The sequence below is a fragment of the Blennius ocellaris genome (genome assembly GCF_963422515.1).
Source record: "Blennius ocellaris genome assembly, chromosome: 7".
Lineage (NCBI taxonomy): Eukaryota > Metazoa > Chordata > Actinopteri > Blenniiformes > Blenniidae > Blennius > Blennius ocellaris.
In genome coordinates, this window is record NC_137656.1 from 14,820,671 (window position 1) to 14,847,414 (window position 26,744).

General features: G+C 40.9%; 1 protein-coding gene across 2 annotated transcripts in view; it reads right to left on the reverse strand.

Moving 5' to 3' along the window:
* pcsk5b (proprotein convertase subtilisin/kexin type 5b) overlaps nucleotides 1–26,744 on the reverse strand; it is a 57,952-nt gene that overhangs the window by 10,086 nt on the left and 21,122 nt on the right. For both annotated transcript variants that reach the window (XM_080499585.1, XM_080499584.1), the window contains exons 6-15: nucleotides 25,166–25,254; nucleotides 23,992–24,164; nucleotides 21,359–21,571; nucleotides 19,405–19,505; nucleotides 13,077–13,180; nucleotides 11,304–11,421; nucleotides 3,969–4,157; nucleotides 2,818–2,954; nucleotides 2,237–2,365; nucleotides 1,721–1,823 (exon numbers count right to left, since the gene is read on the reverse strand). In XM_080499585.1, coding sequence (XP_080355711.1) covers nucleotides 1,721–1,823; nucleotides 2,237–2,365; nucleotides 2,818–2,954; nucleotides 3,969–4,157; nucleotides 11,304–11,421; nucleotides 13,077–13,180; nucleotides 19,405–19,505; nucleotides 21,359–21,571; nucleotides 23,992–24,164; nucleotides 25,166–25,254 — 1,356 coding nt within the window. The remainder of the gene's footprint in view (nucleotides 1–1,720; nucleotides 1,824–2,236; nucleotides 2,366–2,817; nucleotides 2,955–3,968; nucleotides 4,158–11,303; nucleotides 11,422–13,076; nucleotides 13,181–19,404; nucleotides 19,506–21,358; nucleotides 21,572–23,991; nucleotides 24,165–25,165; nucleotides 25,255–26,744) is intronic.

The window sequence follows — 26,744 nt, forward strand, 5'->3', positions numbered from 1 at the left end:
ATAAAATGTGTTTTCAAATAGTTTAATCGTCTTTTTGTTGTAACAATTTCCAACAATGTATTGAGACAAAATGAGGAGGTACAGATGTGTGCATGTGGCAGGTCAACATCTGCCAGATAACTTTACTGCTCTTCTACACCCCTTCAGTTCTCACACACACACACACACACACACACACACACACACACACACACACACACACACACACACACACACACACACACACACACACACACACACACACACACACACACACACACACACACACACACACACACACACACACACACACACACACACACACACACACACACACACACACCAATTTTCTGCTATTTAGTAATCACAAAGTGGTGGTAAAAGCTGTAAAAAAAAAGTAAGAAGTAATTAAACTTAGGTTAAAGTTATCTCATACCTTACACAGCCTAACTTCAGATTATATATTGACTCCTCTTTGTTACCATTATTGCCGGACTGACAGCCTGAGAAGCCCAAAAATCAAACACAGACAGAAAACCAAAGCAACCAGCAAAGTCCCAAAGGCACACATTTCAGTGAGCGTACACCATCAAACGCATAGGTAGCTATGTAATTATTTCAACATTAAGCACCACCACGTCCGTTCATCAATTGCTCCCTGTGGTGGCAGAAAAGGGCAGCCCACCTTTAAAGCGGGTTAATCACAAGGCAGCACCCTAATCCTGCACCTTCTCTTGCACCTGCAACACTCTGCCTTTTAATAGTGCAGAGACAAGCAGACACAAAGGCAATTATCACAAGCTTTGATCATAATGGGATCCTAAGGGCACACATAGACGCACACAAATGCCCAAATTTACAGTCGGACAGCCGACACAGTGACGAGACAGGCAGACAGGCGACACACTGTGACTGATGGGAAAGTGTATCTGGACTGGAGTCTGATGAGACTTTTTCTACACGCAGCACACTTTACGATTTGACAAATTGTAATCACATTAAACTCTGAAGGCTTCAAGTTTGCAAACCTGATTCAACAAACCAGATCGCCTGTCATTAACTCGCAGGATGGAGCGACTCATGCCGTTTCACAAGGACAAAGCCACTATGGTACATTTCTGCTTCTGGGTTGATTATCAAAGTCAATCCTGCATCATGGTCTGAAAAAACAAACGTCTGATGCATTTAAATAAGTCAAATTTTGCCCACAGCAGAATAAATTCACGTATTGAAGATTTGACATGGCAACACATTCACTGTTTGAAACTGCCTCTTTGAAATACACCCAGCTAATATTGATCTGTCTTCTCAATGGACTTCAAGAGACTTTACTGCGAACAATGCTCAACTAACAAACTTCTAATTTCTTTCTTGAATGCAAAAAAGCAGAAAAAGCTCTATTAGTGCTCACAAAACACACACACACCCACACACACACATATATATGCTGTGAGTATTTAGAAACAATTCCACTAAATTGAAAAGGTCGGTTTTGTTCATGTCACACATTTGTTATCAATAGGCTAAGATGGAACTGAAACGAGTTAATTTATTCACTGATCAAATATCTCCATAATAAAAGCTTCTTTTTTCTTGTTTCACTTTCTGTTTGTCTCATATCGCTGAGTAACATCTCACCTTTACAAGTCAGTGTCAATTTGATGTCTATCTTTGAATACAAAACTCAGCAGGACAAAAAGCACACAGTCTTAATGAAGATGATGCTGTGAAGCGGTCTGACCTGGTGTTGTTCTTAAACTTGAGGAAGTAGTGAAGGCAGTTGATGCAGTGGTGCGGTCCGGGACCCTCACAGCCATTCTCGTTGCACTCAGAGTCACAGGGGCCTGGAGACAAAAACGGAGTGAATCACTTGAGCTGCGCAGCCATAAAGGACTGGTGCTACTGCAGTCTGAAAGCGTCACAGAAAGTAAACAACTTGAAAACAAGCTTTATTTGTAACACCTTTCAAGCTGCTGTATACAGTTTAAGCCACTTCACAATAGATTAGGAAATACATTAAAAAAGAGCAAATAAAAGGAATGCGTACATAAATAAAAATAAAAAAATGAGTAGTATATTAAAAGGAAAGTCATTTTAGTTGAAGACAACAGTTAATAGGTGCCAATAAACCATGTATCATAATACCCACACTGCAACAGTGACAGAGCTAGAAAAAAAAACACACTGTCACAAAAACTCGTCTTCTTTTGCAATGTTGATACTGTACCTAACCTGCCTGCCTGAATTCGTCACTCACCATTGTACTCCTCGGTGAACTCCTCGTCAATAGGCACCACAGGGTCAACTTCACGAGAATCTTTGTGTGGAGGCGAGTACGGGTGGACAGATGTGCCGTAGAGCACCAACGACCACTCCTTCAACTTCCCTGAGAGAACAGAAACGTATTTAAAAGTAATCTCACGCAGACAGAAAATTCACCGCGGCCTGATCAGGATTTGACACCTAAACCATTAAAAAAAAAATCTGTTTTATGTTTTGTAGCTTGACATGATTACATTGGGGGCTTTTTTGTTGTTGTTGTTGTTGTTTTGGGGGTGTAACCAAATGGTGGTATTTTCAGGTCTTACAAGCAGAGGATCATGTGAGGCGTTTTAATGATACCTAAAAGAAAGCAGCAAGGAATTGCAGGAGCTGACGTAGAAGCTTGTCATAAAATGCTGCTCTCCATTTAAGACTCTAAATTAGTGGGTAATTACAGACGAGGTCACCAAGTCCAATGCTACATGTGTGTGTTTCTGTGTTTTCTCTATTTGACCATCTCTATAAATTCAAATAAAGTGATCAATGTTTGATAATAAAAATAAATGAATATCATACCAGGAACTTTCTGACTGCGAAGTTGAGAGGGAGAGTCGTAGATCTCTAGGACCCAGTCGCCTGCTGCCTTCTCCCCCCAGCAGTGGGTGGTCATAAACTCCCAGTTCTTAAAGCCCTCCATGGAGTGATCAAACAACCTGTGCATCAATAAAACACACACACGCGTACACACACGCACACACACACACACACACACAGACATGCAAGATAAACCTATAATGATCAGTCAGAAAAATTAAACAGCTGTTTGATGAATGGATGGCGAAAGGTTGCCTCACAACGGCTGGACACTCGATCAAAATTACTCTACTGAACAAAATATGTGGCTGCTGCTGGGTATCCATATATTCATCCATGTAGACATTAATTTACATTTAAAGCTCGTTGCCATTCAGCAGGTCAACGGCTGATAACCTCCATGATAACAGCTATTTTCTGCGCATCTTTCCAATCCAGCTAATGAAGGTATCGAGCTTCAAAACACGTGAAAATTCTTTTGTCTGAGACTTTTCATTTTGGGGCTTTTATCTTATCGAGGGCTGAGGTTGGTCACGCAAAACAAATGGCATGAGCTGAAAAAGCTCCATGCAGGTGATATAGCAGGAAGTCATATTTTGGTAAACAAAATAATGAACTAACTAGAAAAACATTACTTTTATTAAAGTCTCACCTCTGACTAAAGAGCTAAAGAGACTGGAAAGAAAATGTAATACAAGAACAGTTAGTTTACATGTAATTAATTTAAAGGACCTTAAAGAAAAACCTTTCCTCCAATAAACACACATTGCTTGCTGAACATGTATACATAAACTATTTATTTGCATTATTCAACACTGGCCTTCCCATATTTATCTATCTTTTGTCTTTCGTGTGCCTGATTTTTGTTAATTTTAATATGAATTATTATTAATATCATAGTGTGCTATTTGTGTTCTATTTTCATTATTTTAGATTTTTAAATCTATTCTATCAAGCCCATAAAAACTTGTTTTTGCTTTGGTGTGGAACAGGTACTTAATACATTTCACTGCACATTATACGGTGTATAATTGTTGTTTGTGACTTGACATGAATTGTGAATTGTGTGTACATGGTCAACAAACAATATTCAGCTCTGAGATATTCACTGATAACTTCCCTCAGTTCTGTACCTGTTGGCGAGCAGCTGAGACTTGGTCCCTGAGGGAGATGTCAGGTTGATTGAAAGGTCTCCGCGGCGAGGGTGAGTAATGGTGATCCGTACGACCACATGCTCCAGGTAAATCACATGGTGATTGGGGTTGTCGGTGCATCCCGTTGCCTTGTATACCGACCGAACAACATGCTCTGGACGGATGGTCCTGCAGGACAGAGGAGGAAAAAAAATCAAACAACAGCATAAACACGAGGAGAAATACCAAGAGAGAACTGCTTAACCATGGCGTGCATTTACAACCTCAACAAATAAAGATAGTATAAGCGACTCATCAATTTGACAAATACGGTAACCCACGCCGATACCTCTATGACTGTCCGTTGAAGCGGACCGACCACTTGTTTTAATCCCAAATGTTTTTTAGAAACTTGCACCTTTTTAAAATGCATACAAACAAACACCAACCAGAAAACCAATCAATTATTAAATAAATAATAAACTTTAAAAAGCATATGTATGAATACCAAACAAAAGAATAAAATTATAAAATGTTGTTTGTTTGGTTTGTGTTCAAAGGCTAAAATAGAAGCAATGAAGGACTTTGCATATCTTTGTTTTGCTCCTGCACTATAGCATCAACTGTGAAGTGATAATTATTTGTGATGCAATTGATTGGCGTTAAAAGTAGTTATAGATATATATAATCTAAAAGACAAGTAAACAAAAACACAATGTGACATGAGTAAAATAAGAGGGTAAACATTGTCAATAAACTGCAGCAATAAAACAGAAGAAAGCTGCTTTAAATGAATGCATTGGCTCAAACAGGTTTGAGTAAAATTTGCAAAGTGGATTGTTTGCATTCACACTGGGTTTACTGAGAACGAGAGGTCGTGTTTCTGTTTCAAGGTTTCATCTACAAGCTGCAACTGAACAGTGGGTTAAAGTTAAAGTGGTCATCATCTTTGTGACACAGGATTCGTCGGGTGTTGGTGAACTGTGTATGAACCATGACTCGTCAGTATCTGTAGACTGCTATTCTAAGAAGTGTTATGTCTCCAGCCTTGCGTAGATATTCAGAACGGAATCCAATAATGGACTGAAACCAGCAATCATAGTATTACTGAAGTGCATGTTGTGTCCGAGTATTACAATTAGCACTGATGACAAACTGGATTTTGAAGCAAAATGTGAGGGAAGGAAACTGTTTTCACTTGTGTGAAGGAAAAAACATGTTTTATTTTTCATAGATGTCTCAAGTTTTTCACATTTTGCTCAATGCATTGAAATGAAAAGCAACACAATCAATTATTTAATGGCTAAGATTACATTGTACATTGTTTGAACAGGTGCAATGCTCACCATGTAGTATGAACAGAAATTTACTTGGCGGGAGTGAAGTTTTCTTTCCATGAGGAACTACCTTCAGTGGAACAAAATGGGGTGTTGGAGGTGATGGTGCGGTCCCCACAGCCCCGTTTTCAACACAAGTCTGTCTGTGTTCATGTGAAGAGACAGGAGGTTCTAAAACAATCTACCTCCACAGGATCTGTGTTTGGTGCACCAAGATATTTTAAAACAACCTTTCTGCAGGTTCCTTAAAACCTGCAGAAGAAATCATGTCACATGAAAGGCAAAGGGTGATCAGACTAAATAGAGACTTATTTCCTGCAAGTTCACGTTGCAATTTGCAACCAAGTTTTGAAGCAAATGTCAAGGTGTTCTTTTTGAAAGCACTTGTGCAGCTTCCCAATCCAGTTCAGAAGTTTTGCACAATAGTGGATGTCAATGTAAATTCACTGCTTTTTCAAATATGCTGCACTTATGAGTATAGTTTTCCACTGAGTATAATTGAGTGCTTTCTCTCCCTTTTCTTTGCTGCAGTAACACTGCAAATTTCCCCACTGTCTGACTAATAAAGAGTACCTCACCTTATCCTGAAATTACTGAAAACAGAAAGACAAAACAGAGTGAGCTCAAGCTGACTTGGTGGAATGAATAACAAAGAGAAAACTGTGATTGTCTCTGTCCGTGACTGTTTGGAGAGCGGTCAGCGTGAACGTCTGGGGAGTCTGGACCTGATATAACAGCTCTGGCTTCTCTATGACACTGCGCAGATAACTGAACCATACGCAGGGGACCGGGCAGGGGCAGATGCACAGCTGATTAGCAGCGACCTGATTGCACACAGATCACACTGTTTTCCTGGTGTGGATTCCAAGTGGGGAGCGGAGATCAACTGCAGACAGACATTACCGAACGCAGTCAGAGGGGCCAGCCAGAGGGTGTGTGGAAACACCACGTGAAAGGTGACGACTGTACTTAAGCAGCAAGTTACACGTGTATATACAGCTTAAATGCACTGCGTCGTAAAAAATGTGCGAGCATATTTGCTTTCATAACAAACCATGTTAAAGGCACCGTTATCATTCTACTCTTGATACTTACAAATGTTGTGGTCATATGAATGTTTTATGTATTCAAAGTAATATTTTCTGACATATTTTTCTTTTCTTATAAAAGTAAAAAATTTGAAAAATCCTTTAGTTTTCTTAGCTTTGCTTTCATTCAAATAAATGTGACTTAAAATCTGCAGATTTCGGAGTATGACTGCCTCCGACACAAGCTGGACTTTACATAAGCCTCATATGGTCTGACTTGTGCACTGGAGTAGAACAGACAGAATGACACTGATAATGCTCCAGTCGCTGGCCACTGAGCCTTCAACTGAAAGCAAACCAGTCCAGGGCCCAAGTTCAGCCAGCCAGCCTGAAACAGAGCAGTCCTCAGGCTTCCAGCTGCATCAAGAATAACAAGCTGTGAAGCCCTGGCTCGCTCTGTGTAAGTGAGTGTGTGTCCATGTGTGTTTGTGTCGGTTTGTGTGAGCATGCATAGTAAAGGTCTTATGTGAGAACCACCCTGCCAGAACTAATGCTTGGCCCCTATCAAGGTACAGCTTGCACAATCACACTCTCAAACACATGCCAATGCAAAACACCAGAGATCCAGAAAAAAAAAAGGAAGAAAAGTAAAAGACAGTAGGAGTTTGGGGGGGGGGGGGGGGGGGGGGGGTTACAAAGAGGCACACAAAAACCAAACTGTTCCCTATTTATAGTGCAGCCTGGGTTAAACTTATACTCCAAAGAGTACACAGCATCAACGAAAGGCTACTACAATAATTTGGCCAGTTTAGCTACTGCAGACTTGGTCAACTGGTCAACTGGTCAACTGGAGGCCTGAGAGCCACATGTGTCCTGGGGCCTCATTTATAAAACTGTGCGTAGGATTGACGTCAAAATTGGCGTACGCACGAAACACAGAAAGTGCGTACGCACAAAAATATCCTGATTTATAAAACAGTGCGCACGCACGTCCTACGCCGATTTCCCTTTATAAATCACAATCCACTCTAAATGTGGCGCACCTGTCGGGTCATACCACGCCCATATTTGCCTATAAATATTCAGAGAAACGCCTCTCATGAATATTGATTCACGACTGACAGCATGCCGAAAGCAGAAAGAAAAGCCAAGAAACGCAATTTGACCCAGTGTGAGGTGGAAGTTCTCGTCGGGGAGGTGGAGAAGAGGAAGGCGATATTATTTGGTGGACACAGTGTTGGGGTCACCAACGCCAAAAAGGCTCTAGAGTGGCAGCATGTGGCGGATGGTGTCAATGCTGTGGCCTCAGAAGGTCGGAGTGTGGCTGAGGTGAAAAAAAGTGGTCCGACATCAAAGTAGACACAAAAAAGCGCCTGGCGTCACACAGGCAGAGCGTCTGTGCCCCGGGCGGGGGAACGGGCCCTCCGGAGCTCACCCCACTGGAGGAAACACTGGCGGGGGTCATCGGGGAATCCCTCCTGAGTGGAGTGGTGACGGAGGTGGAGGGGGACACCCAGGCCCGCCCCTCCCTACACGCAGAACACGCGCTGTGCGTCGGGCCCCGCGATCCATGGGGGCCCCATTTTGCGCAAGTGAATTGAATTTCCCTCGGGATCAATAAAGTATCAGCATTCTCTGCAAATGCGCAAAGGATGCGCTGCATTTTGCCGAGAGGCGCGTAGAACACCGCCACCAAGTCAGCCCGAGGCCGGAGAGAGAGAGAGAGAGAGAGAGAGAGAGAGAGAGAGAGAGAGAGAGAGAGACAGCTTCCAAACGTCAATACGATTCAGGAGCTAGCAAAAGAAAGAAACAGTCCAAACAAGAAGAGGCTCGTGCTTCACTTGAAGGTGGGATGTTGTTGAAATAAAAAAGATTGTTCCACTTTTGATCTATAAAGTTCTTGTTCCACTGTTGATAGAGGCTGTTCATTTGATTCGTGAGTAATTAAATGTATTGTTATTATTATTATTATTAGTAGTAGTAGTAGTATTATTATTAGTATTATTAGTATTATTAGTATTATTATGTTATTGGAAGGGGGGCCCCAAAATAAAATCCTGCTTAGGGCCCCCACTTGGCCAGGGGCGGCCCTGGGGACACCGCCGCCTGCCCTTCAGGAGCCCGATGGTGCGCTCCACAATACTGCGCGCCTGGCTGTGGCGCAGATTCTAGGTCCTCTCCTCTGCGCCTTGTGGGTTAGGAAAAGGGGTGAGCAGCCACCGCTTGAGGGGGTCTCCACTGTCGCCTGCAAGGTCGGTGAACGGGTTAAACACTCCTACAAAATTGCAAGTCTCAGGATTTCCACATGAATTCTCCGTACCTAGAAGCCACCCATCACGTACAGCGCCGGCCTCCAGTCTGCGCCCAACACTGCTATATGGGCTATATGATATAGGATGTTACACTGCATTCATATCAGTGTAAACATAATTTACCCTACTGTTGTCTTACTATTGTCTTAATCATATGTTTCCCGTGTGCACTCCAGGGAGTATGTTTGTTTATTCATTGTAGAAATTTTATTTTTTACTATCCACTTCTTGCAAATAAACTGTCCATATATGAGAGGTCATATAACTATTTATTTTACACGATCGGTTTCACACAGTTTCTCCCGTTTCTTTCTTCTGCCATCGGTGGCGCAGTTTCTCCTTCCCCCAGTTATGTGCGTACGCATGGGTCAGAGTTGGCGTGGAGGACCGCACATTTTCCCGTCAAGTTCTCTTTTTATAAATCCCACGGTTTGCGTAGAGAGTGGCGTACGCATTCTTTTGTGCGTACGCAACGTTTATAAATGAGGCCCCTGGTCTGTACGTTAAGTGAGCCAATTTTTAAAAGTAGTGAGAAGGAGAGGAAAGCCAATGAGTCACTTATGAATCCGATATCAACAATGCATTGCTTAAATCCTTTTAGGGTAAAGATGAGTAATTTTCTTAAAGTTAATTACCAGACACACAGTTTGTTCTTTAAAATGAATTTGTGATTATTATTTATCTTCATAGCATACATGTATAGTTACAATAACACTCCCTGGAACATGGGCTGAATTTGTTTGTGGCCCTTACATAAAACCCTGAACTCCATAAGAAGAAAAACTGTCTGTATGCTTTGGGTTTGGCATCTTTGATCCCAATTCAAACAAACCTGCAAAATGCACCAATAAGCCATATTAATTGACACACGGCAACGGCAACTGAATAAAAAAAGTGTCTCTTATTATCTGAATCACGATGGAGCGTTTGAGCACTGAAATGGCTCGGATGTGTTGTTTAGACCAGGTTGGTCGAGAGCGGCTTTCTGGGTAGAGGTTGGATATTTTTTCTGTGTCCTCTGGCTTCCTCCAACTCTCCACCTACATGTCTTTGAGGCTGATCAGTGGGTGTGGATTATCCATTTGTGTGAATGTAAGTGTGTGTCTGTCTCTCTGTGTTTTCCATATATTTTACTGGAAACCTGTTGACTGTGTACCCTGCTTTGACCCAGTCAGCTGAGGTCAGCTGCAGCGGCCTTAAGTTGGATAAAAATATAAATAGGCTGGATAGACAGCTGGATCTCTCCGTCTTGGCATCTGTCAGTGGGTGGAATATATTGGGAAGAGAGTGAACATGATCCCCTCATGTGTTAAAAACAGGGAAAACTGACAACTGTAACTATTGGAGTCAGTCTGACCAAACGTGACAGCTCGATGACTCAGACGGTCACCAAAACGGCAGCTCGGAGCTTGTCCAACTCTGAAATGCTCAGTATTCATTAAAAGTGGTCCAAGGAAGGATAAACATCTGTCAACATTGCTATTGGTGGCCATTGGCCACTGATACAAAGTCACAAGGAGGATCTAAAGCAGCTCCTGGCAATGTTTTGGAGCCCGACATCACAGCATGTCTTCAGAGAGGAGGCCATCACTCAACAGGTCGGGGAGGTTTCAGCAGCTCAACACGGTGCTACACAATAATAGGTAGGTATTGATAATGTCATGACTGATCCGTGTTGACTGAGGTTTCAGTGAGGAAGCAGATCATCATAATTTTTTTACAAGAAGAATTTCACAGTTTCAAACCAAGTCTGGAATTATTTGGTTTATTTGTGAACACCGACTGCACGTACGTAAAGTAAAATGATGAAACAAACCATCTGTCTCCTCACCACACATCTTATTCACAGACATACGCAAAAGATGAATTCCTGCTGCTGATTTGACTCCGTTGCACATTTCAAAAGCTCTTGGTGAGTTCTCAGCTGGTAAAAATATCACTACAGTAACCCCACAAAGCCACAGCATTGTTGTGGAAGCCATTACGTTTTTTTCAGAACATCTGCCCAAAATATATTTTGTTTACATGTTTTGGTCGAGGATTGCCTTTTTAAGTGAAAACAAACTGAAGTGAGATCCAAAAACGTTGTTTTTCCTTTTTAGTTCAAAGGTCTGACGAAGGCCTTAGAAAACAGAGATTCTAACAACGCAACTGCAGTTTGTGGATGCATTTCTCTTTGCACTAAGTAAAGACGTGAAACCATACTAAACATTTCAACTGAAAAACCTCACTGAATTGAGATTTAAAGCATTCCCAACAACAACACAGGTCTTTAAGACTTTTTTGTCCACCATGTTCTTGTGGCTGAATCAAGGCAGTTAAATTAGTTAGATGGAATAAGAATGTCATTCATTACGAACCACAACATGCTCACAACAACACAGACTATTGAAACAACTCGCGAAGAAATGAGAACCTGCATGCTTGTATATATTATATTGAAATTCCTCCTGAAGGGAGATGTAATCCATTACTTTATGCACATGTCCAGTGTGTAATTTAAAGGAATATTGCCAGTAAAGATTCAGTGAATTTTAAGATACAATCTGTAATTGTCTCATTAGATGTTCGTGTTTGATATGGCTTGTGAGGATTTCTTTGACCTGAAATCAGTTAAATATACTTAATAAGATTCGAACTTTTTGGAAGGTCTTCTACCTTATTTGTCGGTCTGCACTCTCAACGCAGACATGTTGAGCGGGGACTGGTTTCCATCTCTCGGCCTCCTTGACCATCGCCTCAGCATCCATCAGACCGAAGCCATACAGATGGCTGACTGCAGGAAACAGTGAGAAGCCCAAGCTGATCAAACCACAACATTACTCAATTGTTATGCACAATTATAATAAGAAGGAAACTTTGTGTATAAAGCACTTTTCAAAAGTGCTTTCCTATTAAGAAGAAGCATCTAGACATTATTAATAAAGTCAGAAAGCCTAACTAAAAAATATGCATGGCAAAAGGAAAAGTTTTGTGAGTGAGCTAGAAAGAAAAATATGACACTAATAAAAACAGCACAGTGGAATAAAACTGTAGTGATGAATGAAAAGACTATATATAACTGTGGTTCATTGTTCCTAATCTTCAAGAGATTCTGTGTTTTTCTTAATTACCTGTGCAGAAGTTAAATCAGGCGTCACTGAAAATATTTAGCAGGTTTTCTGGTTCGACAGTTTACACATTTCAAGAACAGTAAATTTCTTGACTACATACACTAAAGTAAGTGTGCAAACTGAAAACCCTTGGTGTTTTAATAAATAGTCTGTACATGTACAATAAACAAAATGAATTGGGTACATGTCTGAAAATGAAATGATAAAGTTTGGAAACTCATCTTGTGGGTACAGACACTCAAAAAATAAATGCCTTTCATATTTCCCCGACACCCCCTTCCCTGTTCTGTCACTTGGAAAATCTCCAGGCACACTGGGCCTGCAGCCTGGCTGACCCTTCGCTCTCCCTTGCTTGGTGATTTTCCAGCACAAACAGACACTCGCACACAGGCAGGCGGGCAGGCAGGCAGTCACGCGCACGCAGGTATGCAATGTACGTGCACTCAAAGTTACAAAACTGCACCCACCACATGGACCCTGACAGATGGCAGCTGGCGGAGCAATCGTCAAGTGAGCAGAAATTTAAAAAAATTTCGAAACTGGTCTACGCCTCTTTTGATTGGAGGAGACCGAGTAACCGCATACATGAGCATGTTAACATCTCTGCAACGTGTCTTATCCCTCATGGATACTTCATCCCTCTGTGTTGCAGTCATCTGAGTGAATGCTAAAGTTGTTTAATGTGTTGAGGCTATTTGTACTCAACACAAAGAAAACAAAAAAAAACCATCATGATCATATACAATCAAACGGATCTGAAAGTGTTTACAAAGATTTCGCATTTCATGGGAGTATCGGTAATATTTTCAAACATAATACCAGCATCATAGAAATGAAATGTGCATACATCTATAACTAATTGATTCAAGGACTTTTTATGGATTATCACAGCTCCCAGTCACTCTTCATTTAACAAAACCGCTGCAGAACCGTACTGTTCCAGAAGGTCTGGACAAATACAATCTGTTCATTTATACCTTGAGTAGACGTCAACTTGTTTTAATACAACCACAAGAACATCTATATTCTATACCACTATTCAACTGAGGCTCACTTGCGGCCGGAGCTGATCTCAGCTGACTCTAGAAGACATGTCGCCAGTCCATCACAAGGCAAACCGAGTGGAGGACGGGACGAAATATATAAAGAACACCACACAGTAAGGCCCCCCCAAGCCCGGACTCAAACCAAGCATTTCCTGGCTGTGAGGCGACCGTGCTAACCACTACTGTGCAGCCCTTTCTTCTTTCAAAGGTTATCCGCATCTCCAGCAGCCTTCGGTTGCATGTTAGAACAACAGATTTGTGTGTGTGCGTACCATTGTATCCAGCAGCATTGGTCTTCCAGTCAGGAGCGCTGAGATGTCCGGCTCTGGAAGTCTTCACAATGATGTGCTGAACATCTCTCCATGTTAGAAGAGGGCTAGCAAAGAAAACACACAAACGTATTAACTTATTTATCGCAACGTAATAACATAATCCATAATTACTGCTGAGGGGCCCCTAACTGTGTATGAAAGAGAGTTCAGAAGATGCAATGGCTTGCAATTCAGAATAAGTTTGTGTTTCTCATGAAATGCTAAAATATCGTACTTTTTGTGAATAGATAATGGGTTCAAAAGAATTTCAAACCGTTGGATCCTGTAATTATTTACATTTTACTCATCCTCCCAAACTTTTTAGGACTGGGGTTACAGAAAGTGACGTAAGTATTTCCTACTGTATGAACACACTTAAAAAGCTGCACTTTTTAAATATTAAAAATGTCGCTCAATTAGCATTCACCGTAAACATACACATAACCTTCATTTAAAGAGCAGAGATGAGCACAATGCAGAGAAATAAACTAAATGGGCAGAATAAAAGACAACAGAGCAGAAGAAATAGGTTCAGGATAAAAGGTGAAGGTTAAACAAACGCAGCACCAGGAAAAAGAGAGACGATTAAATCTCAAAGAGGGCAAAGAAAACTGGATCACATTCAGTTAGTGGAAGATTACTGAGGGAGAAAATTAGACGGGACATGGAGTATAGAGTAGAGATGCTTGTTGGCCTGTCCCAAGTTTCTTAGATCTCACGTGAGAGCCATTATGGGATGGCAGCCATGTGTCTCAACTGCTTTGATGTCCAAACGCTACATTAAAGGGAAAACCAGGAAGAAGTGGGTCACCATGTTTCCTGGGATTCCCCTTCCATCTCATATGCTGCCCAGATGCTCTGGTCCTTCCCCTCATATCGCTGCCTCGCCACTGGAGACCTCCATAATTCGCAGCACTTCCAAGTTTTTTGACCTATAATTAACATTTCTGGGTTCCAACCCAACATGTTGAGCTTTAGGATTCAATAAGATGTGCAGGTGATATGAGTGGCATCGGAGAGCAACAGCCTTTGGCCTCTTGAATTATTGCATAAGAGCAGGTTTCTTCACAGAGTTCTGTGATCTATTCAACTAAAGAAGGAAAAAAAAAAGAAAAGAAAAAAACAACAGAAAATTTATAAAATTCTGAACATGTGGGCCACGTTGTTTCGTCACACATTTAGCTTCTGGCTTTCAGGTTATAGCCAAGAGCTGCTTTCACACATGCTCTTTATTCTGTAATGTTCAAGCAGCTTCATCTATAGCAGTGGGATAATACTCCTACAATGGAGAGGAAGAAATACCAGTCAGCCTGGGATTGGTTCACCTAAGCATAGCTGCAAAGAACCACTCAAGTTTGAGGTTTTTTTTTTAATCTTTACTCAAGCTACGGGATCACATTCAGATTAGACCGTCAAACATTTCACATGAAGCCTTGACTTTTGAAAATATTGATTTGCAAACTGCAAGAGTGGATTAACAGAAGCTCCTTTGGCCTTCATCTTTTATCACGAACGTGTCTGGAGTTTGGAGAAGCCATCAAAAACAATCTGAATAATCTTCAGTGTTTTAACTATGTTGAGCATTTATGAGTAAGAAAGACAAAATTAAATTGAATATGATAAAACTTGGACATCTCAGGGATGCTGAAGGTTGGACATGAAGATTAAATGCTTGACATCTCAATTTTGTCAGACACTGGATTCTTGAGGATGAGTTCAAGGTTGGACACGAAGGCTGGAAATGTCAGATACATTCAAGGTTGCTTAATAGTTACTTGTTATAACAGCAGTTTCTCTTGCTTCCTTTTTGAATGGCAGTGAAATCAACCTATCTCCTTACAGCTGACGCAACACTGGTATTTTTCCTTTCATGTTCAAGTCATTTGAGACCTGGACACCGTCTCTCGCGTATATTTCTGCAGGTCACAATACAATTCATTGGTCATTTCTAGCAAATAAAGGCATTTGGCTGTAGATGGAAAAATGTGTCGATGTTGCCTCAGTCTTTAATATGCTAATATTTCATCATTGGAAATACATTATGCATTAGTTCTGAATAGAGCAGCATGACATTTGTTAAATATGCAATTTTAAATACTGTTGTGTAGTGTTGTGATCTAGCCATATGGGGTAGATTTATTTGCTCTTTAGTATTTTACAACCAATTTGCAGTGATCCCTTTCTCATTATGTACACAAATTTGAACCTGATGCAACTGTGCAGCAATCGTTTTTCTTTTCTCCATGCCACATACATGTTTGCAGTTCCCAGTTTTTTGTGATATCTCTTTGATTTTGGTGCTCTTGCGCATGTCACTTCTGGCCTGCTGCCACCAGGTATGATGTAATGTTGAAATAATGCAGTGAAATACAATCTGTTGTCAACACAATATAGGGCAGTAGGGCGCCAAATGAATAGCCAATTGACATGCATTGTGCATGGAAACACACCTTACGCCTTTTTTTTTAACTTTTTATTTATTGGTTCGGTCTTCTGTGATAAGTAAATTACAAATGTTTATATCAAAATAACAATAAATCTGCAGTGTCTCACGAAGACCTATTTATGAACTTAAATTCTGTATTGGAGGTTTTTTTTTACCCCCTCTGGATTTAAAGTACATCAGCACAGAAAATATTGTTATTATTTAATCTCTTGCTTTATATTCATTAATATTTAATCTAGTTTATATTTTGCTTTAGATTAAAAAAAAAAAACATTCCATCCTCATGACACCAGAATGCAGCAGGAGACATTAACGACTTGGTACACATGGCCAATAGTCACAAATGGCGATTATTAATGGTTGAAAATAAAGTATTAAATAGAAAATGATTAAATATCGTAGCACAGATAGCTCCTGTGAAAAGTCAGAATAATTACTGGTCAGATCAATATTAATAGGTTTAGCTGCCACTGTGTATTTATGGTTCTATAAATGTTTTATGGTCATTAATTAAAAGTGACTTTGGCACCAATATCTAGGCCATGACCGCCTTCTCACAAACAAGCCAATACTAATTAATGGAGTAGCTCACATACTGGGGGAAACCAGCACCAAATCAAAGGAAGATATAGGTTTTCTTGGTACTCCTCTAAACTATAATTACAGATGAAAACACAGTGGAAAAACCTAAAGGGAGAATGCAAAGAGCAAGGCTAGGGAGGAAAAGTACCAGCAAGACACATCAACAATTTACCTCCGTTTAGAAAAAAATCACTGAATAAAGTATATCTCAATATTTTCGTGTCCCAGAGTTTCCTCCCTGGACTGAAATCTAAAACAGAAAATTTGTGAATTTTATTTTCAAGTCTGTGTATAGACTTCCGAGAATCTCCCTGGAGATTTTGCCATATGCCTTTCATATGGCAAGTAGTTTGTGCTCATTTCGGTTTCATCCCTCCTAATTTCCTCTCTGATGCCATGTGTCCCTGTGTTCACTCACTTTTCCATTTCTTCACTTCCAAGAACATAAGGAAAGAGTAAAGACATAAAAGTCCCTGAAGCCTAAAAAAAAAGGTTGCTCCTTAAATTTGGCAAAACCTTCAGAGAATTTCCTGAAGTAACATATTCCAAACCTGGATGAAAACAGTGGATGGTTCAGTCAACTCATGCATACTGGCGTCGTCACATATTTATCACAGAGTTCACTCGCCCTCATTCTCCAAATAAAAGAAGATACAATCAGTAGAGTGCAGGGTTTATCCAAGCAGTCTCCATCCATCACATTCGTCTCTTTGACTGCATGTACATGCAGGCAAAAAAAGTGAACGAATAGACAGGGGAGAAAGAAAAACACTTGACCAAGAGAAGCTGTAAACAATGTTGACAGTGTTTGAGGCAGAAAGCGCGACCGACAGAAACTTGGAGCCGATAGAAGAAAGCAGCTGAGCAAGAAACAGTGTGTGATAATCTTGTTGAGGAAACAGGCTTATGAGCGCAGCACTGCCTGGAAACTGAGAATATTTTCTACTGGGAGGATTTGGATTGGATTATCCAGGTTAAACAAAGTGACCTCGGCTAACTGAGCTGCTCAACATGCGATGACGGGCCTGATTCAGAGTCCGTGCACCTTCACTGCGCCGTCTCCAATTCATGAAAATTAAGCCTCTTAGCAGGTTTCAAACAATGACAGGTCTGCTCCTGCTGGGCCCCGCATACAAAAATCGAAACAGTGAATGTGTGAAGACAGAATAGAACATGGTTGCGTGGTTCAACGCAATGATATTTTCTCAAGTAACCAACATTAGCGTTCTGAGATTATATGAGGGATTTTACAATTTTAGGGGATAACTTTTAAAAAATATACATATTTTGTTTTTGCCACAAAGGAGAGTATCCCTATCAGTGTGTGTGGTGGATTTGTGGAATGAGCTACATTACGAACTGAATCACGGTGCACACACATCCATCCAGCTTCTATCTTGCTTTATCCAATTCGGACTACAACACAAAGTGTAAATCTTTTTGCAATAAACTAAATCTTTACATTTGGACGCGTATATCGTGCAGGGGACAATTCTCTGTTTAATTTTTTTCTGACATAAAGGTTGTCATTGCATAAAAGGATTACAAAAATAAGCAATAGGTTGTACGCATCGTTGGTTGTAACAAAACATGAGAAAAAGATTTTTTATTACAGGAGTCAGAATATATGTTAGACTTTCATGTACTCCATTCCAGAGACTGTATGTCATCCAGAACAATTAGAGAAATTGTGTTATAGTCACTGAAATAATGTTGGCAATACGAAGTATTGCATCAGTGTTGCACAAGCTTTTTTCCCCAGAAACACTATGTATAGGAATGTCCCAAAAAAAAAATTCTGCTTGAAATCAGGTAAACCGGGGGCACTGTACCATTGTTTAGGATATTGTTTTGTTTTAAACACAAGTTCTGCCCTTTCAGTTTTCTTGCTTTCAATATGTTCCACAAGTAACAAGGACACATCACTGAATGAAGGTGGCCATCTGCCATGTGTTACAGTGTTTAGGTTTGTTAATAGGTAACATATTCAAACATGGAACATCTTCTGTGACAAAAGCGTTTTTAATCATTTTCATTGTGTACCTAATCATTGCATGTGGCCTTCAGATTTATTGAGAGCTGAGACAGAACATCTTGTACCAAAGAACTAAATATCTTTTTTCCAGCTCCCTTTAGCGACATGAAGACTTGGGATCATCTGATCTTCACCAGTCATAAAAAGGCTGAAGGCTCATCCACAACACCCACAATGCGGCTCACAGTGAAAGTGAAAGAGAGACTCAGAAAAACATAAAGATCTCAGGGCAACACACTCATGACATCTGTGCCAGCACCTTTATAATGGACCATAAGTGGCTGTCTGACATAAGACACAGTACAGCATACTACAGATATACTACATGTATACTACATTCAATACAGTGGGAGGAATCCCGTAACAGTTTGGCTCCAACGGTTTCCTCAAGACAGAGCAGCTGACAAGCGCATCCTCAGAATTTACTTCACTGTTGACTTCCGTTTGGTGAGAATAAACAAGCACACATCAACATGTGTTTAATCTACATTTACCTTTCTGAGTGAGTACCAACCAGGCTACTTGGATTTTACACTAAAATAACCAATATTACACAAGAGGGGACTTTCCCGGTAACATAGCCTGTGTTCCACATCAGCTACTCTTGCGCGATCTATTGGTTGACAACATGAACATAAAGTTTATTTCAGTACTCATTAGTTTTGTCTGCGCGTACCCCAATGATATTGCACTAACTCTGATGTTAAACCACAAAATGATAGTTACTAAACACAAAAGTGTTCTAACTGCTATCGAAAAAGGCATGTACATTCTTTTGTTATTTGGATTTTTAATGTTTTTAATTCAATTGCAATGCTTTTAGCAATTTAAGAGTTGCAGTGTTATATATATATATATATATTCTTCTCCCACCACCCAGCAGCACATTCACACTGACCTGTTGCACTTACAAACACAAAAACACAGGGCTGATCTGGGAGTGTGTACATTTTGCAGTAGTGTCTGTGTATGGCCTCATCATCCATCATGACACACATATAATCCGAAATGCTTCATCCTCCAGGTATGTTCTCACAAATTTGTCTGGGATTAAATACAAATATAGCCTCTCTAGATGGTTAAATGCATCCACTGACAATGACCGGGGGGGGGGACGCTTCACGTGTCTTGCTAATAGCTCAATGAACGCTGAGGACAAGAGGGCATTAAAAGGGAAGGGAAGGCCAAGCGGATGAAGTGAAGGGATAAAGTTAAGTGGCTCTTACTTTGCCTCCAGGGCCAGAGCAATGATGGCAGCAGCCATGGGGGCAGAGGCCGATGTCCCAGTGTGACTGTCGGTACACCGATGTCTCAGGTCTGTTGTGATCTGTGGATGAGGAGGGGAGCAGAGTCAGACGAACACACACAAATCAAAAGAATAGCAAGAAGATAAGAAATAGATGAGCCATCGGTCACTGGTTGAATAAATTAAAGAGACGTCTGTGATCGAGGTGGAGGAAGAGAATGAGAGAAGCCAGTAGCGATAGCGGCGGCAGGACATGAGGGAGACAGAGATAGACAGGCTAAGACCGAAGGCGTGAGAATCAGGAGATTTTAGACATACAGTACATGAGACTCTCATTCCAGCTTTGATCCAGTGTCTCAGTACAGCTAACACACACTCACAAGTAACAAATCTTCCAAGTTCCCAAAAGGTCAACTCAGGGCCCCGAGGAGAACCAAAGGATGCAGAGTAAAAAGCGTAACAGGCAGTAAAACACATTATTAAAGAGCTGTATGTTGGCTTTGGTTGCATGGACTTTAACCTGCCAACTTGTCAGATAGCTTGACAGTCAGTTAGGCAAGAAAAGCCTAGCTAACTTCCAGAATGAGGCCTCGTCAAAGGACCTTTCATGGACCAAAAAAGTCTGAAGACAAACGCGCGCACACACACAATCATACTTGCACATATACATTCACATGTACGCTGAATCTGAAACGGTTTATTCGGGAAGGACAGTGGTGAAAACGCAGAGTTAATGGGATGGTATGTATTCCGGTAGATATGAACTAAATTCTGGTGTATGTCTGGATGTTTAGCCACATTTGGATTCCACAAGAACACATAATCTACCTACTTTTCAATATTAACAGAATGCATGAAGTTACTAAAATTCAATTAACTCTGTTGATTGTGGTTTTGCCAAAAAACATATTTCCGTCTTTTCTGCTGTTCATCCTCTTCACTGAGTCTCATCTCAACCCATCTCTCCAATAAAAGTTACTTATTTGGGTTACTAAAGAACAAGTAATCATTAATCATGAAGCCGAGTGATTCCGTCTGACACCAACGCGAAGCACAACACTGACAGGAAAACCTGGTGCACCTGTATCCTCTCAGTATAGGACAGGTCATGAGCAGCCTCATGATTGTCGTCTTCTAATGTTTTTGATCTTTTTCCTCTCAAACATGGACCATAATGGAGTGGCTAAGTCATAATACCCAAGCTGACCGTTTATGGCCTAATGACCTTACGGTGTTACACTGAATGAGGGAATTAGGCATCAAACACTGTTTGACAGCTGGAGCAACGAATCAATGCAACAGACTGTATCTTTGTAGCGATGAGTAATATGGGTTTTTGTAACCAATCCACTTGTCAGCTAACTGACAAAGCTTTTTTGCTCATTGCACTTGGTACATTTGAAGAGTTTAGGATTATTTTACTTTGTCAAATGTCAAGCAATTAAACATGAAAATGTTGAGTTTTAATAATTTATTTTTAATTATGAAGCAGTCATTATGTCCTGCCTACAATATATTGCATTAAGAAGAAAATAAACCACCCAAACCAGAGTACAAGTGAAGTGTGTGTGTGTCCTTCTACGGCGTTAATATGAGGAATGTAGTAAGACACTGACAGACAAGCTGGCTCATAGTGGACAACTGTCCACTGTGAGGATCATAGGAGAGATTTGAGTCAAACAAGGTCACGACACTGAATCTACAAGTCCTCACATGAATGCTTCATTAATGTCATGCTGCAGTTTTGCCTAAGAAGAATTCCATGTTATGTACTTCAACAACTAAAAATAATCTTATGTACATTTGACAAAAGGAAAAAATATAACCACCGTGTGATAATGATTGACGAAACCCCCCCCCCCCCCCCCCCCCCCCCCCCCACACACACACACACACACACACACACACACACACACACACACACGATGCCTTACGATCTTTCTGTCATAGTTCTCTCCGCTGCTGTAGGTGGTGGTCAGTGTGGATGAGCACTCTTCCAGGTACCAGGGCTTGCGCCCGCTCTCGGCTGTGCTGGAGATGGAGATGGTGTAGATGGAGTTAGTGTAGCCATCACAGGAACAATGGTCTCTGCTTCGTCCACCGTTCCCTGAAGCCCAGACAAAGATGGAGCCTCGGCCCTTCCTCCCCTGGCAGAAAGAAGGATCCACACAGGTCACATTAGCTTCACTTATGTATGCTCGCTCATAGTTGTTTCGCTTCATTTCTAAATGATCTTTTAATGTGCGTGGGTGGGTGATGGGTGAGAGACCAATTCTGCATGTAGAAAGCAATTGAAAATCATGTTTGAACTGGCCAAAACACAGTGACTGTTGTTTTTTCCTGAAAAGCTCAGTGCTATGCTGAGATAGTGAGAGGTTAGGTTCTTCCTAACTGAGGAAGCCAGAAATGTTCCATCCAGATTAGAATACATTGTAGGGAATACATTACAGTCTCAGTGCTGGACCTGGTGGAAACACTGAGGTGACTGAAAGCTATGAAGGTCAGGTTGATCCAGGAGTCAGTGGAAAAGACATCTGACAAATTTACTGCCATTGTCATTAACCGTGTTTGTCCAGCTACACACCTTTAATGACACTTTGAGCACACAACCACACACAGCAATGAAAGGTGGGCTAGAGTTCCTCAAAAGGAGGCATCTGTAAAGCAGCGATAAGCGAGAGAAGCGCCTCTGCTTGGGGGGGGGGGGTCATGAGTGACTGATGACGACACTTTGAAGAGCAGTTTGAAGAAGAAAGGAGGAGAACAAAGAAGTAGAGGAGAGGTGAAATGCCACAGAACACAGATGAACATGGATCACCAGCAAGAGATCAGAACAGAGCAAAAATCTGAAAAGAGCTTCTGTATCAAAAATGTAAATAAATCTGTTGATTATTAGATTATTAGCTGATAAAACTTGATTGGTTTTATAAGTATTTAGATTTTGACGTTTTCAGATTTTGATTTTAAACCAACTTCTGAAAACACAAAGCAATTTTCCGTTTGTATTTGTTGTGGCTTTTAAATGATGCAGCCTGTGTTTACCACCCATGAACAATACAATGCACTGCTATCTTCAGAAAAACACATGGGAAAAGGTATAATCTTGTCCTTGTTAGCTCCACCAATGATGACAACAATTACCCAGTCCTAATTGGTCAATCTCTTTATGACTATAGGATTTATTTTTGAGTTTATATCTGCAGAGTTGTCAAAGAATATGCAGTGAGCGAGTGCTTCTTTTGTCTGTAATGAGAGGATGATGTTAGAGATGTGTTACAAAGTGGTAAACCTTGTCAATCTGTGCAATCTGTAACTGGGTGGTCACACGGCAGAAGTCCTGCTGCCCTTGATAAAGACAATGATATGAACACAAGGCTCTCCATCTCTGCTTTATGATTTTATTAATATAATCAATAGTTTGAGATATGTTTAAGAAAAGTACTTCAAACTGTGTCAATTGTGAAACGATTAAAATAATAGAACTGAAACACACTTGAGAGGATAATATCCTTTTCTTTCACATCAAATAACAGTAGGGAAAAAGTCAAGGACACATGCCTCATGCAAGTTAAGTCTGGTCTGAATCAAATCAACAGACACAAGCGCTCTCCACAGCTGTCAGTGTTATCTCCTACACCCAAGCTCTCTGTGATAAACTGTCTCTTCAGGGTGTCACACGAGTACATGTTACTCTCTACAGCATGCCATCTTCTCTCAGCATCTCTCACACACACACACACACACACACACACACACACACACACACACACACACACACACACACACACACACACACACACACACACACACACACACACACACACACACACACACACACACACACACACACACACACACACACACACACACACACACACACACACACACACACACACACCTCCCTGACCTCTGTCATCTTAAAAGGCCAGCCTGTCGGGAGAAACAGGGATTCTCTACACCTCACACTCCCCACCTGTCGGTCCCTTTCCCTTCCCTTCTCTCTCTTTTCGTGACATGCCTTTTGTTGTCAGCCCTGTAGCTTTCAGTGAAGGCAATTTGCAGGTCTAGAAATCCCGTGGCCACCGCCGTCGAGTCCCTTCACTCCCTAGATGTCTGTTCCTGCTCCTCATAGGTCTGCTCAGCCAAACAGCACATGGCAAGCTGCTGCAACTTCTGTTAATGTGTACCTGTGTTTGTGAGATGTAACCATGAAATGACTTTACCCCACTTTACCTGATAAAGCATTCCCCCTCATACCCAACAACACAGCAGCAGCTTGTTGTTATGCAAAAGGATGGTATGAATATGCAAATTCATTTATGCTAATTGAACACTTCTGCTCTCTAATGTCCGGAGGAGCTGAACAGGTAGAGATAGCCAGAGTTTTGGAGGCGAGACTGTCAATGTGAAAATGTGTCCATAGCCTTTCTATCCAGATGAATACCAAGTCATATAAATGGAGTCAAGTCGAGTCAGTGCGTGTCTGTGCCTGTCAGTCTATGTCTCAGTCTTTCTGTCAGTCTATGTCCGTCTGTCAGTCTGAATTTGCGTGCGTGTGTGTGCCCACCATGCGGATGCCGTTCTCAAAGGCCTGCCTGGCTAGAGACGCTGGTCCGTCCACGGTCTTTCCGTCGTCGTCAGGTCCCCAGCTGGCACTGTAGATGTCAATGTGCTGCGGGTGGAGGCTCAGAGACCTGGCCTCCACCATGTCCGTCACATCTCCATCCAGCATGCGCACACCTGAGACACGAGCACAGATAAAGGTTTGTCTCCCAACATTTCCGAAATCACCTTCTAATAAAGGTTTAATAAACAGCTGGTGACGTGTTTTCTTGTCATAATCACCACGGCAAATCAACAACAGTCAGTTGACCAGTAGAGCCACTGTGGAAGGTCATTTCAGTACACCAACACCAGATCAAACACTTGTGCTGTCAAAAATAACGTCTTAATTTAATTAATTGATTTGAAATGTTTCATTGAGCGCAGCACCATGACTACAGAGCAGCACAATACCAAGTGGAATAATATTAAGGCAGAAAGTTTCACTTTAAAAAGTTACTCGATGGCTGACTGAGAAAGTGAAAGACATTAACGCACTTTGTAAAAATACTATATAACATGTCTGTTCATATTAATCACATAAACTGATTTCAAGATAGTATGAACTTTTAAGGAATATACATGCACTTAGAAAGTAAGGTTGAGTCGTCTCATCCGTATATTCATTTAGAACTGCTTTAATATAAGAGGGGTCGGTTAATAGTCAGCTATAAACATAAAAAGCACGACTTTGCTGCAGTACTGAAACAAGACCCATGTGTTACACAGGGAGAACATGTAGAACTGCAGAGGCAAAAATCAAATGCAAGCCATTTTTGTAAAACCTGCACTAATGTTTTGTAGTTTATTTTTTGTTTTCTCTCGGCTTAATCTTGTCGGTTTATAAACAGTGTGTGGGTTTTTTTGTATCTTAAAAGTTGACTTGTGGAGAAATGCATCTCACTCCTGTGGGCACCAAGATAATCATGAGTTGTGACCCCCCCAAAAAAATAGATTGAGTTAATGAAGCCGAGTGTAATAGTTAGCAGCATTTCATTTTCGCATGTGCAAATATTCTGCCATAGAATCAATAACTGTATCAGCTCCATCGGCCCTGTTCAAGATCCTTAGAAACAGGCTACTATTTGGCACTCACAGATAAAAAAGAAAAACAGAAACTACCAGAAAATGTCACTTACCTCCTATTCTGGCATTGTAGGCAATGCCCACAATGCAGTGCGAGTTGTTTGCAGCAGCTGCAACTTCACCTGCACATCGTGTACCGTGTCTGAGGACAATGGAAACAAACATCTTAGTACTCAAATCTAATAAACTATACCCTATGTTACCAACTTAGCAAACATACAAAAAGGTTTTCTGATTAGTATTCCTGATCTCTCCTAAACATGTATATTTTTCATGTTTAGGAGAGATCAGAAATGCTACTTCATGATTTCAAAGTGAAATAATGAAATATTCACAAATCAAAGGTGCAACTGTGTAAAAACGTCGAAAGTGCTTGTTCATTATTGACTCAGTAAAACACAAGGTCATTTGTAACCTGAAATACTGCCAGGACTAACATGTTTGCTGTTTATCAACATAACGGATCGATACGTGTATAAACCTATACACACACATGAACCACATTTTGTTCTTTTCATGATTTGTTTTGAGAACAAACCACAAACAAGGGAATAAATGCAATGATGCAATAATGAAGTTGAAACTGAGGGAAAAGTTGGAATCCTCATACATTTGAAACGAACACAAAAAGATAGACAAAGTCTAGAAGAGTCACACTGACATTAATAACACACACACACACACACACACACACACACACACACACACACACACACACACACACACACACACACACACACACACACACACACACACACACACACACACACACACACACACACACACACACACACACACACACACACACACACACACACACACACACACACACACACACACACACACATTCCAGCAGTAACTGCAATAGTGAGAATCGGCCTGGGTCAGCGTAAACAAACCTTCCACCTTCTCAAAGACACCACATTTTGGATGAGAAGAAACGCACATGCACACACGCGCACAAACCCTGCAGAGAACATCTGCATCACGACACCCACCCACCCAAACACCCCTCAGGAAAGATCACTGGCCATTGCCATGGACACCCAGCATCGAGCTATCGAAAGACACGGGCGACTTTTTGAGTCCAACTAAGTAATCAGACGAATCGTTTGTCCATTTCACCAGAAAATGATCATGTCAATTCAAGTGAAAGTAATGTTTTGAACCATTACAGTCCAAGGAGGACTTTAATACCACACAGATAAGTTTATCTATCTGTCTTAGATAAACTACACTCATCTATTAATCTCCACACTGTTACAAAACCAGTTCCACTTAAAAAGCTCAACAAACATTGCCAGATTTTGTAGTATCAAGTTGTAACACATCGTGTATGTAGTGGAATGTTTTTCCAAACTTTAGTCACTTCTTAGGAAACAATTAGACGGCATCAGATGTTTTTAATGTGCTTATATTCAGTAAAGTGATGTAATTCATAGACCCCATTTCTTTAGAATTAAATGCTTCCCACAGTACTGGAATAAGCTCACAAAAAGTTTAAAAAGAGAAACAACCGTGAGGGTTTGAGCATAATGCATTAAATGACTGCATATATCAGTGATAGGCCTCTTTATCACTGTTAATGAGCCAAACTGCTGGCTCTCTCTTTCAAAATGCTTCAGTGGTCTC